This window comes from Phodopus roborovskii, unplaced genomic scaffold, assembly GCF_943737965.1.
Source record: "Phodopus roborovskii unplaced genomic scaffold, PHOROB, whole genome shotgun sequence".
NCBI lineage: Eukaryota > Metazoa > Chordata > Mammalia > Rodentia > Cricetidae > Phodopus > Phodopus roborovskii.
In genome coordinates, this window is record NW_026126540.1 from 4899177 (window position 1) to 4915697 (window position 16521).

The 16521-nt window shown below is 40.2% G+C and overlaps 1 protein-coding gene across 5 annotated transcripts in view; it reads right to left on the reverse strand.

Annotated features, from left to right (window-relative positions):
• Positions 1-3661: 3661 nt before the first annotated feature.
• B3galnt1 (beta-1,3-N-acetylgalactosaminyltransferase 1 (globoside blood group)) overlaps positions 3662-16521 on the reverse strand; it is a 36590-nt gene continuing 23730 nt past the window's right edge. For 2 of the 5 annotated variants that reach the window (XM_051198866.1, XM_051198867.1), the window contains 4 exons: positions 9992-10184; positions 7934-8022; positions 5988-6100; positions 3662-5438 (listed from right to left, as the gene is read on the reverse strand). In XM_051198866.1, the coding sequence (XP_051054823.1) occupies positions 4410-5405 (996 nt within the window). In that variant the 5' untranslated portion in view covers positions 5406-5438; positions 5988-6100; positions 7934-8022; positions 9992-10184 and the 3' untranslated portion in view covers positions 3662-4409. Of the gene's footprint in view, positions 5439-5483; positions 5502-5987; positions 6101-7933; positions 8023-9991; positions 10185-10595; positions 10783-16521 lie in introns of those variants that run through there. The other 3 variants (XM_051198865.1, XR_007835416.1, XR_007835417.1) reach the window with 3 other exon arrangements.

The window sequence follows — 16521 nt, forward strand, 5'->3', positions numbered from 1 at the left end:
CTGTTTTGAATGTAGGATCACCTGGTACTCTGTTTCAGGCGGTCTGGCGTGATCAAACCACATTAGTCTGGAAGGAATCCACATCTTTTCATTTTCTGTGGAAACAAAAATAGAAATCCTTTTCCCCAGTAACTTGTTCTTCAAGTTAAATTTTGGAGTCAAAGCATTTTTTTTTTTAATTTATTATTTTACATGTTGATCCCAGTTCCCTCTCCCTCCCTCCCCCTTTCCCTCCCTTTTACCCTCTCTGCCCTCTCATATGCACTCTAAACACCCTCCCCTCCCATCCCCCCACCACAATTCCATATGTAGGGGAATGCCATCCAGTTGGGGTCATGTAGATGTGACAGGTCTTGTGAAGTAGGGACTAGGAAGCCAGTTTCTTTAAGAAGAGGCACAGGTCACAGTACCACAGCAGGAAAAGACAACAGTGGAGAGACAGGATGGAGCCTGGCATCTGAACATAGCCAGGGAGGCTTCTTCTAAAGCAGTGTAAGATGATGGACATTACTTAAGAATAGATACCTAGGAGAGACCATCAAGGATTTAGAGCTATTTAGGCCACATAGCTCTGATTCTCAAGTTACTATTATAAATATATTTAGGACCATAAGAAAACCCCACTTTTTATAAATGTTAACATGTGTCAAGTATTTTGAGAAATTTCTTGGAAATCCGGTCCCACATTAACCACATGTGGGCTAACCAGGGAGCTGATGGAGTGTGAAAGAGTGGTAACGAGAACTCGTCTTTGGCGACCCCAAAATCCAGATCTGAAGGATTCACTTTAACAGAATGAAGTTACAAGGTATGGTGGCACAAACCCGCAGTCTTAGCATTCGGGAGTCTGGGTGAGGCAAGAGCACTGTAGGTTTGAGAAACAAAGTCCTGGTGGATTCAAGGGTACAGCGGATGTAAGAATCTCAAAGGCAGCCGGGCGTTGGTGGCCCATGTCTTTAATCCCAGCACTCAGGAGGCAGAGGCAGGCAGATCTCTGTGAGTTCAAAGCCAGCCTGGTCTACAGAGCTAGTTCCAGGACAGGCTCCAAAGCTAAGAGAAACCATGTCTCAAAAAACAAACAAACAAACAAACAAACAAAACAAAAATAATCTCAAAGGCACTAGCATAGGCTAGTTATATTAGGGCATTTGTCCTTCTCTCCAGCTAAAGCTAGCCCTCCCTACCCCTCTCTCTGCAGTAATGGCCTACGTGAGAAGCCTCAAGGAAGGGGCTTTATCCCTCCAGCCTGTGTTGCAGTGGCTGGCCTCTGGCCACTCAGCATCTAGGAAGCTGGTGAGAACACAGTACCACCACTACCACTTAAGGGTGAGGTCAGGGTTAAGGAAGGTGAAAATGGCTGATGTCTCAGTCACCTGAGCAGCAGCTCAAGTGAGCCATAAAATCTGCTCTACCTGAGCTAGCCTTGAAGCCTGTCTTCTGCTACTGTCACAAAATGCCTAAGAGAATCAGAGTTCAAGAAGAAAAGGTTCAGCCAGACTGTGTAGGCACACCCCTTTAATCCCAGCACTCGGGGGTCAGTGGAAGGTAGATCTCTGTGAGTTTGAGACCAGCCTGGTCTACACAGAGAAACCCTGAAAAAAAAAGAAAGAAAGGAAGGAAGGAAGGAAGGAAGGAAGGAAGGAAGAAAGAAAGAAAGAAAGAAAGAAAGAAAGAAAGAAAGGAAAGCAAAGGTTCTTTTGGGCTCACAGTTGAAAGGTGTACACCACAGCAGCAATACAAGGTAGAGAACTACTCCCCTCGGGGAGGGCAGGAAGTAGAGAGAGGGAGGAAAGGGCTCCAGTCTCATCTAATGGTCTAACTTCTTACCATCCAGATGTTCCACTGACCTCCAGTACCACAGGCCAGAGGAAGACCTTTAGCATATAGGCCTTTAGGGACATTTATAATCCAACCCAGACTAGAACCCAAAGCCCCTGAGCCCCTCTCCTTTTTACACAGTAGGTATGACGGATCACAATGCTTCATCTAGCCAGCCATTCCCATACAGAACAGTACATTTCTGCATGCTACAACATGCCTCACAGTTCCTTTTGGTGACAGGAATACACTTCTCTGCCCTCCTAACAATGGGCTTTGCTTGGGATTGGTTTTGGCTAGTGGGTATATAGGCTACCATATTTCTGTCAAATAAGTCCTAAATCCCAGGGTACTAGCCAACCACTGGCAAGCAATGTGAGTTTAAAGAACACACAGTGGTCTCCATACACTCGGGAGTCTTCTAAGACGGGGATTTTGGCAGCATAATCTCATACAAACTAACCAGGTGCCAGGGGCAGCCAGTGCCGGTAGAGAAGTGAAGTAGATAGAAAGGCAAGCATGTGTAAAAGTGTGAAAGTTGGGGCTGCTACAGACTGGACAGACCCAGCCAAATGGCAGGCTCCAGCATTAAGCTGCACTATGGCCAACGGTTTAAAAACTGCTGGTTTAGATAAGTAGTACAGGTTGTGCTGGTTTTTTTTTTTTTTAAGTTTTTTAAACATTCATCTATTCATTGAGAGGGTGAGAGGGGAGGTGTGTGCCTTACATGTGAAGGTCAAAAGACAACTCGCAGGAGTCAGTTCTCCTCTTCCATCATGAGGGTCCCAGGGGTCAAGTCAGGTCGTCAGGCTCAGCGGCAAGGGACTTTATTACCTGCAGAGCCATCTCAACAGCCTGGAGGCAGTGATTTCAGTGACCTAACTAATAGTTACCAGCCAAAGAGCTCGGTATGAATCATACAGTTAAGATATGGTTAATAGGTTTGATCTTTTTCATAATCATTTCATAGATCTCAAGGGGGAAAATCTTTAGTTTGTAAGGAACAACCATCTCAACTCTGGGTCTGGCTTTTCTGAGACTTAGATTGAAGAATACATTATTGTATTTTAAAAGTTCTCTCTAAAAAAATTTCCTTTGATCTCTTAATATCACAAATCTAAACATAATCTAAAAAACTGACCAAATATATTCATGTAAAAAAGCATTACCTCCATCCCAAAGAGATTCACTCCTATGTGGATATGGGGCACAGATGGGTGGTGACTTTAGGGAGATGGTCACAGGCTCATCACAGGGAACCACGGCGCACACATGGCAGTTTCCATGCAGAGTTATAAACCAGCCGTCACAGGAGCTGAGTGCAGTTTTTAAGGTTATTGTTTCTGAGGACAGTTTGAACTCTTAATACCAGATAATTAGTAAGACAGCAGTTACCTGTTCATTACCAACTCTAAGAGAAACAGAAAGCTGCGTAGTCCCTGGAACCCTGGGACAAGGATTCCTCTTTCCTCCTTTCGACACAGTTCAACAAGGCAAGGCCAGGCCTGTGAAAGCAGAAGATTTAGCCAGATTCCATTTCAGACTTTTGTCTCAATGGTTTGCTAATAACAACAGAAGCAGCTTTTTTTGTTTTTGAAAACTCTTTATTCTCAAATTGATTACTAAGTAGAACACACTGAGTGTGTAACAATGCTTTATCTTAGATATAGCAATGCTATATTCTAATACCATCTTAGCCTTTTGTGCCTTTAGGAAATGCACTACCTGGAATTCTATATCATTCCCAAGTTCTGTGGAGAAAAAAATGAGACAAATGGAGTGACATCTAGAAACACTGACTATATTGTTTTACTGCATTCTTACGAAACAGAACAAAAGCTCAAATTTTCTTATTTTAATTCTCCATAATTCTACAATAAAATATGCAACAAAGTTCAACAGATTACTGACAGTCAGTAATAAGATATGATGTCACATTCACGGGACTTTCAGAGTTAAAGTGATCAGTGGATTAAATAAAACAAAATTCAAATGTGAAACCTGATTCACTGAATAATACTGAAACCACCATAACCTTGAAACACTCAGAAAATTGAAATGACATTAAATACTAAAGTGTGATAAATGAAATACCACATTATCAAGTATCTTGTGAATGAAAATGATACAAATGAAATTTTCTTCAGTACAACTTCAGTAAAGCTTTTTACAAGAAATATATATGCATACATATATATTAATAATAAACACCTAAGATACACACTGAACCATTATGTGACTAAACTATCTAATAAATACAACTCCACACTGATTTGTTGCTGTGGACTAGTTAGCTTTTCTTTCAGGGAAATCTTAAGAAATTCTAACCTACACACTGAGTTGTCTAGGCTCTTTGTTCCTTTGATTTTATTAGCAAAACCCTTTGTTTTACGTTTAACTCCTCTGTCACCTTTAAAGGATCCGAGTTAATTTTGTGACAAACAAACAAACAAAATCACTAGTAAGTTAATGCCTTGGAACTGCAGTCTGGGCATGCTCCACGGGAGTTTGCGTTTAGGAAGCCAGCACACTGAACTCTGACCCCTTCTACAAAGTGTTCCTCTGCCCCTTCCCTAGGGTGAAGTCCAGCCTCAGTAGTGGCATGTGGTGTTCCTCAGCATAACCTGCCAAAACGTGATGATCTCCTTGGAAGAAAAGCCATGGGCTGCAATCACACGTCTGAGCTGACACACATCCAAGTGGATTCTATACAGAAAGAAAAGATTTGTGTCTTCTGGAATATGAATGTCCACTTTTAACAAATTCAAGCAGATGCCAACATACACGTCTTCAAACTTAATGGGCTTCACGTGACTCATCATCTCATAGATCCTTGGCACGAGATCACTGGACATGATGTAGCCCAGCCCACTACAGTAGGGAGGGAACACCTTGAAAGGGTACTCCTGGTATGAGATGTGGTTCTTATGGAAAAACCCTCTATAGGAATAGTTATCAATTAGAGGGTAACCTGTGAAGAACTTCTCTGAGTGGTTTAAGTTCAGAAGATACTTGACCAAATTACCCGTGTTGATGAACACATCCGTGTCTGTTTTCATGACATACTTGGCATTGGGGCAAAACTCAATTACCCACCTGAAAGCCATAATGGTTTTCAAGGTCAAGTTATTATACGTGTCCAAAAAATCTTGCCGTATAATATCGCCATAGAGAAGGTGTTCATCTTCCAAGGACAGCGCCAGCATTTTGTCTTCCCTTTCAGCCTGCTGGCCTAATAAAAAAAATGTAAGAACCTCATATCCCCACCAGGACTTCTTTTCGCCCCAAGTAACTCTAATTGCCTGTCTGGCTTTCACATCTGAAGGGCGTGAGGTCACCAGGATGACCAGGAATGGGTTCTGATTAGAGCAGTTCGAGTGTTCCCGGAGCGTGAAGCGAAAGTCTTGTCTGTAAATTGGCTCATACTCATAAAAGTACATCCAGTTCACCCGTTCAATGACATTGTAGTGGGGAAGGCTGAGGTACCACATCACCAGGAAACTCAGCAAGGACAGCAGCAGGAGGCTCCATTTCAAGGATCTCAGTGACATCCTATTGAAAAGGGTAGTCAAGGCAGCCGGGGCCATCCACAGCAGCTGAGAAGTATGAATGTAGAGGTTCTATAAGATGAAGCAAAGGCTCAGTGAGTGTCCACCACCTCAAAACATGCCAGGTCGTGTCATCTAGTCAAGAAGAAAGAATGGAGAAAGAAAGCTCCCAATCAAAAATAGCCTGACCTGAGCCTGCCAGGCTGCATTTAACGTAATACATATGATCCACCACCCAGAGGTGCACATCAAGACCAAGGTTAAAATAGACCCAAGAATCATTTTCAAACAACACCTCTCATTCAACACAAATAATTGTAATCCCGGTTACTGGGGAGGATGAGGTAAGAAGATCACAAGTTCAAGGTCAGCTTAGGTGGCTTGGAAAGACTTGTTCTCAAAATTAAAAGTAAAAAGAAAGATGGAATCTTGTTTGTATTCCACAAACAAGTAAGAACTACAAAATATTTATCATTCTGTTCATGGCTCTTTTCACTCTATCTATATTGTCTCAAATGCCAGGGTTCTAACATTTTATAGCTGGATAATATTCCATCTTGTAAATTATCACACTGTTTTCATCCACTAGTCCATCATTGGACTCTCCAAGTGATTGCATACCTTGGCTACTATGTGTCAATAAGTAAGCAGGTCTCCCTTGTCTCTTGAATGTATCCTAAGCAGGATTTCTAGACTGTGTCCAATTCAAGCAACACCACTGCTGCCAATTTATCCTAAAAAAAAAAAAAAAAAAAAAAAAAAAGATCAGAAAACTGTGTGGGTCCTTTAGAATACAGAAAAATAACATTTAAAAGTCTATCATTAGGAAACCTTTGAAGTGAAATTATGGCTCCATTATTTAACAGGGCATCTTCACTCATTACTTGCAATTTTGTTTCCCATAATTTCTTCATGCCACTGACTGAAATATGGAGCAATATACATAATTTATGCTTCCTTAGAAAGTATAGAATGGCAAACATCTAGAATTCTATGTGCACATATGCAGAGCAAAGTATGTGCAAGGATGTGTTCCACAAGTCAAGGGTCTTGTCTTTGGGGTTGTTGGAAGATTTCTCGTCCTTTCTGTATCACTGAATTATATATGCATTGCTTTGGATTTGCTGTTTTGCTACTGTATACAAAAGCAAAGCCAAAAATCTGGATTTTGTGCCTGCATGGCATCAAGTCCCTCTAAGTGGTGCTAAGCTTGAGTTCCCAACTTTCCCCCAGAGGTGTGAACTTGTACATTTCAGGAATTTCTATCAGTTCATATTTCTATTATTTTAATACATATCACTTCAATCCAGGGAATGCCTGTAAGGCTCATTTGGATACACACACATCTCACAGTCTATAGTGTTAAGAGCAAATACTCACCATCATACCTTGCTGGGAGAGATGGGTTTTACTGCACCTATTTTATAAGTGGATGTTAGAGTATCCACATGAAATACAAAGAATATTCACAAAAAGTCTAGGACTCACAGAGGTCCACCTGCACCTACCTCACCTCTGCCTTCACTGCCAGAGTGCTGGATTAAAGGCATGTGCCACCATGCCTGTCTATTAAAGGATCTCTTTTAACAAGAAGAAAACTGAATTTAAGAAGGAATGGAATGCAAGCAGCAAAAGTAAAGCATGAGATCATTAAAAGATACTAAAGACTTGTAATCACAGCTACAAGAAAGGAAATAGACAATGAAGAACAAAACTTATTTTTCCATGCAGTGGAAAAAGGATGAACCCAGAGCAGTGGTTCTCAACCTGCAGGGTTTGACCTCCTTGAACAACCCTTCCACGGGGGTCACCTAAGACCATCGGAAAACACAGATATTTACATTGTGATTCGTAACAGTAGCAAAATACAGTTATGAAGTAACAATGAAAATAATCTTATGGCCGGGGTTGCCACAACATGAGGCACTGTATTAAATGGTTGCAGCATCAGGAAGGCTGAGAACCACTGCTCTAGAGGATAGAAAAATGATGGCTCAATTGATTATGTGGTTACCATACAGACACAGGAGCCATACACTTGAAAGCTGCCTCCTCAGGAACAAGATGATGGATGGATGTAGGAATATGTATACATACACACACACACACACACACACACACACACAAATATGGGTAGGCAAGATGGCATAATGATTTAAAGCATTTGGCTGCTTTTGCAGAGGACCCAGGTTTGGTTCCCACCATCACCACATGGCTCACAACCATTTTTAACTCCAGTTTCGGAGGGTCTGAGGTGATCTTCTGGTCTCTGTGGAGAATGCACATATGTGGTACACTTTCATACTTGCAAGCAAACACTTATGCACCCAAGATAAAAAACACTAAATAAAATATTTAAAATACAAATAAAAATTTTAAAGAAATTTAAAAGGAATAGATACAAACTTTCAGTATAACCAGTTATACCTTTTAAGTTGAATGAAGACAAAACAAGCCAGCAAAGTAAGCCACCTATTAATGGGAAGATGAAAACGACAAGGGGGAACCAGAGAAAATGTATGGCAAATAGAAAACACAAAAGACAACTGCTGTAAATGCAAACATACATCAATACGGGGAGATAGCTCAACTTAACCACAGAGGCTTTCTCAGCTTGGCCTAAAGTTCTTCCGTGTGTTACTTACAAGGCTCACACCTAAAACAAAACACAAAGTGTTTCAAATTTAAAAAACAGAAAAGTATGGCAATCAACAAATTAGGACTATAATCCATAGCTAATCATTTGCATCACATATTCTAAGTGAGTAGCATTTAAAAGGAACAAAGGAAAATTTGTCGCTAACAAAATATCTATTTGAAATACCTCTTTAAAGCCACTGTGTTTTGTGTGTGCCTGCATATATGGATGTAATTTCATGTGTGTATGTAAGTGTGTGAAGGCTAGAGTTCAACTAAAGCACCCTGAAAAAACATAATTTAACAATCATAAAGCCACTCACACACACACACACGCACACACACACACACACACACACACACACACACACACACACACACACACACACAGCAAGTGTGGGGAGCCAGACTGACCCAAGACTCCCTCAGTGGCCCTAATGAAAGGACAAAGGGGACTCCAATTCTGCATCCTTGTTCAGGAGTGGACTTGACAAGGCTGGTCTAGGATTAGAGCCAGTGCCTCGGAGTCCAGGTTGTAGCTTTGGAGACCCAGCTCTCTCCCCTGGGCTATGGTTATCAGTCCCTGGGCAACTGCCTGAGATATCCCACATTCTCTGTGCTGACACTGTCTAATTCAGTTCTCTGCTGTCTTTGCCATTTTTCCTCCTGCAGGTAGTATATATAAGAAGCTGTGTTTAATAAACCTGCTTGGACCAGGTGTGGTGGTACCTGTCTTTAATCCCAGCACTCAAGAAGCAGAGGCAAGTGGACCTCTGAGTTTGAGGCCAGTCTGGTCTACAGAGCAAGTTTCAGGACAGCCAGAGATACACAGAGAAACTCTGTCTCAAAAAACAAAAAGAAAAATGCAAAAACTTGTTTAGTATTAAGTCATCAGCTTCTGCAAGACCCTCTGGTCTCAGCTATTGCCTTTGTCGTTTTTATTTCTCATTTTCTCTAGTTCTCATCCCTGCTCCTCCCACTCAACACCCCACTATTCAGGATTCTTACTCCTGCTAGTTTGGGACATTACAGTATAGGAAGCAAAGTCTGAAACATCTGTTTATTAATCCAAGCCCACACCATCCACCCTCCCAAGTGCTGGGCTGACATGTGGCTGTTGCCATAGGCTTTGAGAATTTCCCCAAATCTCTCTAAGTGTTATCTATGATCTGAAAGTTTGTCTCCACCAAAAGCCATGTTGGGGCTTGGTCCGCAATGCAACAGAATTTAAGAGGTAGTAAGAGGAAGGGGGCTCAATCCTCACAAAGGGAATACATTGGTCATCTCAAGTTACCTGTTACAAAGTGGGTTTCTCAGCCCCCCTCAGCCCCTCTTGCACACATGCTCCCGGACACATCCCATTTCCTTCCACTTTATGTGAAACAGCATACAGACCCTCTTGGGAAGCCAACTCACACTGGCACCATGCTTTCTGGCTTCTAGACCCATGAGCTAAATGTATCTGTTTCCTAAACATAACCTAGCCACAGACAACAGTCAATGATACTGAGAGATGTATCCAGCAATGAAAAGTAAGGATCAGACAACCTTTTTTTTTAATCTTAAAATTACATTTATCTGTTTTATTTGTAAACACATGGTTGGAAACTTGGTAGGAAAGTGGATCGTGGGGATGGAGCACAATCCATCAGGCTTAGGGACAAATGGTTACCCACTGAGCTACCTCACTGGCCCAGTAATCTTTTTTTTTTATTATTATATGAGGATTTCATACATAAGTACTGTATTCACATCATATCCAACCCTTCCTCCCCCTCCATTCCTCCCTTGCCCTCCTTATTCATTCTCAAATTGGCCTGTTTTTATTATTTACGTGTATACACACATGAACAATGTATGTGTGTGGGTTCATCCTGTTAGTATTGCTTCTATGTATATGTATTTAGGTCTAACCACTTATGATTTAGATAGATTATCAGGGAGCTTGTTCTTGGAGAAGTCTCATTCTCTTAGCAGGAATTAATTACCTATAGATCTTCATATAGGGGTGGAACCTTGTGAGATTTCCAGTTTCTGTGTTGGCACGTCAGCTGATGTTGGCATGACGTAGGTCATGTTTAGGAGATTACTGAGATTTCATGGGTACAGCTTCCCTGTCATGTATAGAAGACACTGTCTTGCTGCAGATCTTTCCTCCTCTTCTTTTGCAACGATTTGATCCTTAGGTATAAAGGTTGCATTGTAGATATATCAATAATCCTGATCTGATTAAAAATATTTAGCACCTTTTCCCCCAATAAAAATGAGAATAAATACAGTGAGCCTTCTGCATCTACACATTTAAACAACTATATAAAGAAAATGCTGAATGCAGCAGCAAGAATCTGAAAGTTAGTATTTGCGAGGTGGAGACAGGAGGATTGAGTGTTTGAAACAATCCTCAGCTACATGGTGAATTTCAGGCCAGCCTGGACTATAGGGTAAAACCCAGTCTAAACAATTCTCCCCTTGTGTCTTAGTTAGGGTTTCTACTGCTGTGAAGAGACCCCATGACCACAGAAACTTTTCAAAAGATTAAAATTTAATTGGGTGGCTTACAGTTCAGAGGATCTGTCTATTATCATGGTGGGACATGGCAGCAGGTAGGCAGTCATGGTGCTAGAGAGTAGCTGAGAGTTCTACATTTTATGCAGGCAGTATCTTGAGCATATATGAGACCTCAAAGCCTGCCTTTACAAAGAAACGCTTCCTCCAACAAAGCCACACCTCCTAACAGTGCTACTCCTTTTGGAGGGTATTTTCTTTCACACCACCAGACCTTGAAAACAAAACAAAAGCTATCACTATCCCTGCAAGAAGATATGTCTGAACTTCTGTATAAAACATGCCCAGATTTATTTTCTGTCATTATTCCCTAAGAAATATTGAGAATCAGCTATATATCCAAATGTTAAAACACTCCATTAGGTTTTGTAATTTAGAGTGTTCACAGACTGCAGGAAAATATTACACCATTGTACCTAAGGGATTTTAGTGTGAGAGAGCCTTGGAGCCCACAGGAGTCCTGGAATCATCTGCTACCTGTGCTGAATAGATCCTGCACTTGTTTTTAAGACTGTATCAAGCATTATTTAAAGAAAAACAACCATACAAAAGACTGTATTGGCTAGTTTTATGTCAGCTTGACAAGAGTGGGAGTCATCTGAGAGGAAATACCATCAACTGACAAATTGTCTGTATAAGATCAGTGTAGGCAAGCTTGTAGCACATTTTCTTTATGAGTGATTGATGTGGGAGAACCCAGTCCACTGAGGTTGTTACCACCCCTGACACTATGGTTCAGGATGCTACAACAAAGCAGGCTGAGTGAGGGACCTGGAGGCAGAACAAAGGATCCAGCATCGTGCACCATTCCTATCCTGCCCCTCCACCTTTTGGTAGAGTGCTGAGGGCTTCCCCAGCCCCTCACCTCCCCCTCTTCGAGTCCCCTGGCCTGTGGCTGCCAAACCCTTCTTGAGGTACCTGGAGGCAGAACAAAGCATCCCATCATTTCTGTCTAGCCCCTGCACCCTCCACAAAAGAGGAGAGGATGGAGCCTTGAACCCATATCCAGCAGGAGGGGGAGAGACCCCACCTGTACCCAGTGGAAGAAGAGATGGGAAGATGACAGTATAAGAACATATCCAACAACAGAAAGACTTATATGACACTACGAGAGTCTAGGGATTCTACACCTGTGAGACCTGAACATCCCAACGCAGATGAAGGAGAAGAGAATGACCTTAAAAACAACTTCATGAAAATGATAGAGGCCCTCAAAGAGGATCTGAGAAAATCCCTTAAAGAAATGGAAGGAAAAACAAAGCAAAAAAATGCAAGAAATCAACAAATCTCTTAAAGAAAGCAAAGAAAGCTAAGAAAAACAATCAAATAGATGAAGGAAACAATTCAAACAGTTCATGACCTGAAAACTGAAATAGATACAATAAAGAAAACACAAATTGAAGAATGCTAGACATAGAAAAGCTGGGAAAACGATCAGGAACTACAGATGTAAGCATAACCAACAGAATGCAAGATATGAAAGAAAGAATCTCAGACGCTGAAGATAAACTAGAGGAAATAGACTCATTGAACAAGAAAATCTCAAATCCAACAAATCCTTAACACAAAATATACAAGAAATATGGAACACCGTGAAAAGGACAAACCTAAGAATAATGGATACAGAAGAAGGCAAAGAAACCCAGCTTAAAGGTGCATAAAACATATTCAACAAAATCATAGAAGAAAACTTTCCCAACCAGAAGAAGGACATGACTATGAAAGTACAAGCAGCTTACCAAACACCAAACGGACTGGACCAAAAATTTAAAAAGTCCCTTGCCACATAAGAATCAAAACACCAAACATACAGAATGAAGAGAGAATATTAAGAGCATCGAAGGAAAAAAGCCAAGTAACATATAAAGACAGAACTATCAAAATTACGAGGAAACTCTGAAAGCCAGAAGGTCCTGGGTAGATATTCTGCAAACACTAAGAGATTATGGCTGCCAGCCCAAACTACTATACCCAGCAAAACTCTCAATCACTATAGATGCAGAAACAAGATATTCCATGAGACAACCAGATGTACACAATACATATCCACAAATCCAGCCCTACAGAAAGTTCTGGAAGGAAAATTCCAACCCAAGGAAATTAACTACACTCACAAAAACATAGGCAATAGGTAATCCCATTTTACCAGAAGCCAAAAGAAAAAGTGTGAATCTATTCACAATACCACCACCAACAACAACAATAAATCCAAAACAAACAAGAATTAACAAGAAATGGTCCTTAATTTCCCTTACTATTAATGGTCTTAATTTGCCTATAAAAAGACACAGGCTAACAAAATGGATATGAAGACAGAATCCATCCTTCTGCTGCATACAAGAAAGACACCTCAACCTCAAACGCAGACCCAACCTCAGAGTAAAGGGTTGGGAAAAGATCTTCCATTCAAATAGACCCAAGAAACAAGCTGGTGTAGCTATCCTAATATCTAACAAGTTGAAACTAAAATCAATCAAAAGAGATGAAGAAGATCATTTCATACTCCTCTGAGGAAAAACTTCATCAGGACAAAGTCTCAATTCTGAATACAAAGGCACCCACATTCACAAAAGAAACATTGCTAAAACTCACATCACACATAAAACCTCATACATTTATAGTAGGTGACTTCAACACCCCACTCTTACCACTAGACAGGACCACCAAACAAAAACTTAACAAAGAAAAAGTACCAACAGAAGGCATGACCTAGTTGGATTTGACAGACATCTATAGAACATTCCACCCAAACAGAAAAGAATATACCCCCTTCTTAGTTCCACATGGAACCTTCTCTAAAATTGACCACATACTCTGCAACAAAGCAAACCTCAAGAGACATTAAAAAAAATTGGAATAACCCCCAGTGTTTTATCAGACCACCATACTTTAAAGTTAGAATTTAACAACAAAAATTTCAGAAACCCTATAAATTCATGGAAACTGAACAATGCACAATTGCACCATTCCTGGGTCAAGGAGGAAATAAGAAAGAAATTAAAGACTTCCTAGAATTCAATGAGAATGAAAACACAACATATGCAAACTTATAGGACACTTTTGAAAGTAATGTGACTAGGAAAGTTCATAGCACTAAGTGCCCACATAAAGAAACTGGATGATAGTCACATTAGAGAATTAACAACATAACTGGAAGCTCTAGACAAAAAGAAGCAAACCTGGAGGAGTAAACACCAGGAAATAATCAAATTGAGGGCTGAAATCAATAAAGTAAAAACAAAGAAAACAATACAAAAAAATCAATGTAACAAAGAATTGGTCTTTGTTACAAGATAGACAAACCTTTATTCAAACTAACCAAAAGGCAGAGAGAGAACATGAAAATTAACAAAATCAGAAATAAAAAGGGGAACATAACAACAGACACTAAGGAAATCTTCAGGTCACACTTTGAAAACCTGTACCCCACAAAATTTGAAAATTTAATGAAAACGGACACTTTTCTGGTAGGTATCACTTACCAAAATTAAATCAAGGAACAGATAAGCAATTTAGACCAACCAATAACCCCTAATGAAATAGAAGCACTCATCAAAAGTCTACCAACCACAAAAAAAAAAAAAAAAAAAAAAAAAAAAAAAAGCCCAGGGCTAGATGGCTTCAGTGCAGAATTCTACCAGAAATTCAAAGAAGAGCTAATCACCAATACACCTCAAATTGTTCCATAGAACAGAAGAAGAAGGTTCATTTCCAACCTTTTTTTTATGAGGCCACAATTACCTTGGTGCCCAAGCCATACAAAGACACAACTAAGAAAGAGAACTACAGACCAATATCTCTCATGGACATTGATGCAAAAATACTCGATAAAAGACTAGCAAATTGAATCTAAGAACACTTCAGAGAAATCACCCACCATGACCAAGTAGGCTTCATACCAGGGATGTAGGGTTGCTTCAACATATGAAAATCCATCAATGTGATCCACCATATAAACAAACTGAAAAAGAAAAACCATATGATCATCTCACCAGATGCTGAAAAGCCTTTGACAAAATCCAACACCCCTTGGTGATAAAGGTCTTAGAGAGATAGGGGTAACAGGAACATACCTAAACTTAATAAAAGCAATATACAGTAAACCAACAGCCAACATCAAACTAAATGGAGAGAAAACTCCATTTGATTCCTCTAAAATCAGGAACAAGACAAGCCTGTCCACTCTCCCCATATCTCTAGTTCTAGTTCTAGCTAGAGCAATAAGACAACAAAAGGACATCAAGGGGGTACAAATTGGAAAGTAAGAAGTAAAACTTTCACTATTTGGATGATATGGATAGTTTACATAACTGATTCAAAAAACTCTACCAGAACTCGGGTGACAGAACACGCTAATGAACACCACGTGACAGTAGTCACCCAAATGGTCAATCTATGAAACAACCAGTGAGATCTCCTCAGCCATGAAAGAATGGGTGGTTCTAGGTGATTAGAGACTAAGGACACAGAACTTTGTTGGAAGACAATCTAGGCAAGATGTTATCGTAGAAATGTCCTTCGACAGACAGTGTAGTAACAGCCGTGTGATGGGCTATTTATTACTCAATTGTAAAGGGCAGCATTGCTACAAATGTTAGCTGTAAGAGTTCTTGACATGCAAGAAATCCAAAAATGTCAGTTAAAAGAAACTAAGGACCACATACAGTATTACTGCATTTGTATGAACTATCCAGGAAGGGGAAATTCTACAGCAGTAGAGTAAGTAACTACTGTACTTTGGGTCTCTATCTCTACAACAAAACTATGACCAAAGAGCAAGTTGAAGAGGAAAGGGTTTATTCAGGTTACAATCCTCAGCACTGTTCATCATTGAAAGACAGGACAGGACAGGAACTCAAATAGACCAGGATCCTGGAGGTAGATCATGCAGTGGCCATGGAGCGGTGCAGCTTGCTACCTCACTGCAGCTTGCTCAGCCTGTTTTCTTATAAAACCCAAGACCACCAGCCCAGGGATGGAAACACTGACAGTTGGTTAGGTCATCCCCTATCAATCACTAATTAAGAAAATGCCCTACACCCTGTCCTTTTGGAGGAATTTTCTCAATTAAGGTTCCCCCCTTTAGGATGACTCTGGTTTGTATCAAGTTGACATAGATAAGCCAGCACAAGTAGCAGTGGGTAAGGGGTCAGAGACTAACATGAAAGGGGCCTGAAGGAAGGGAGAAATGATGACAGTGTTTCAGAATTTGGTAGTGGAGATGGTTACACTTAGCAATATCACTGCATTATATACACAAAATAGCTTATGACTGTAATAAATTAACAATGAAACACCAGTAAGGCTGTTCAAATCTCAAATTTCCTATTTTTAAAAGCCATTTCCTATTTTTAAAAGCCATAATTGATGTACTTAGAAGTGCCAAGATACCTGTATTTATTTTTAGGTGTTTAGTAATAAGATAATTAAAGAGTTATAGTCCCTTCTGCATACTTTTCTTATGGAATTCAAAATGGTAAGACCTCTGCGGAGGACTATGGAATGTACCTCTTTGTCGATAATTTCAAATTTATTTCACACACTTGTGCATGTCTGAAATGATGTTTTTACAACATAATCCACTGCAACTCTGCTAGAAAAAAATAACCATAAAACCAAACTTCTCACCAATGAAGGTATATGAAGCATAAATCCACACATGGAATATTACACAGCTATTATAAATGGAAAGAAAATAGCAAATATACCCTATGTATACTGGTGTGAAAAGACTCCTAGACATTATGAAGTAAAGAAATTAGGGGTGTAATAAACAATACTAACATTTTTGCATTTATTTCTCCTGCATGCACGTGTTTGTATGCATGCACACGAATGTATTCACATATATGTGCAAGTCAGAGGACAATTTGTGGGGGTTGGTTCTCTCCTTCTACCATGTGGTTCTGGTTTGTCAGGCTTGCTGGTGAGGGCTCCTATCTGCTGAGCTACC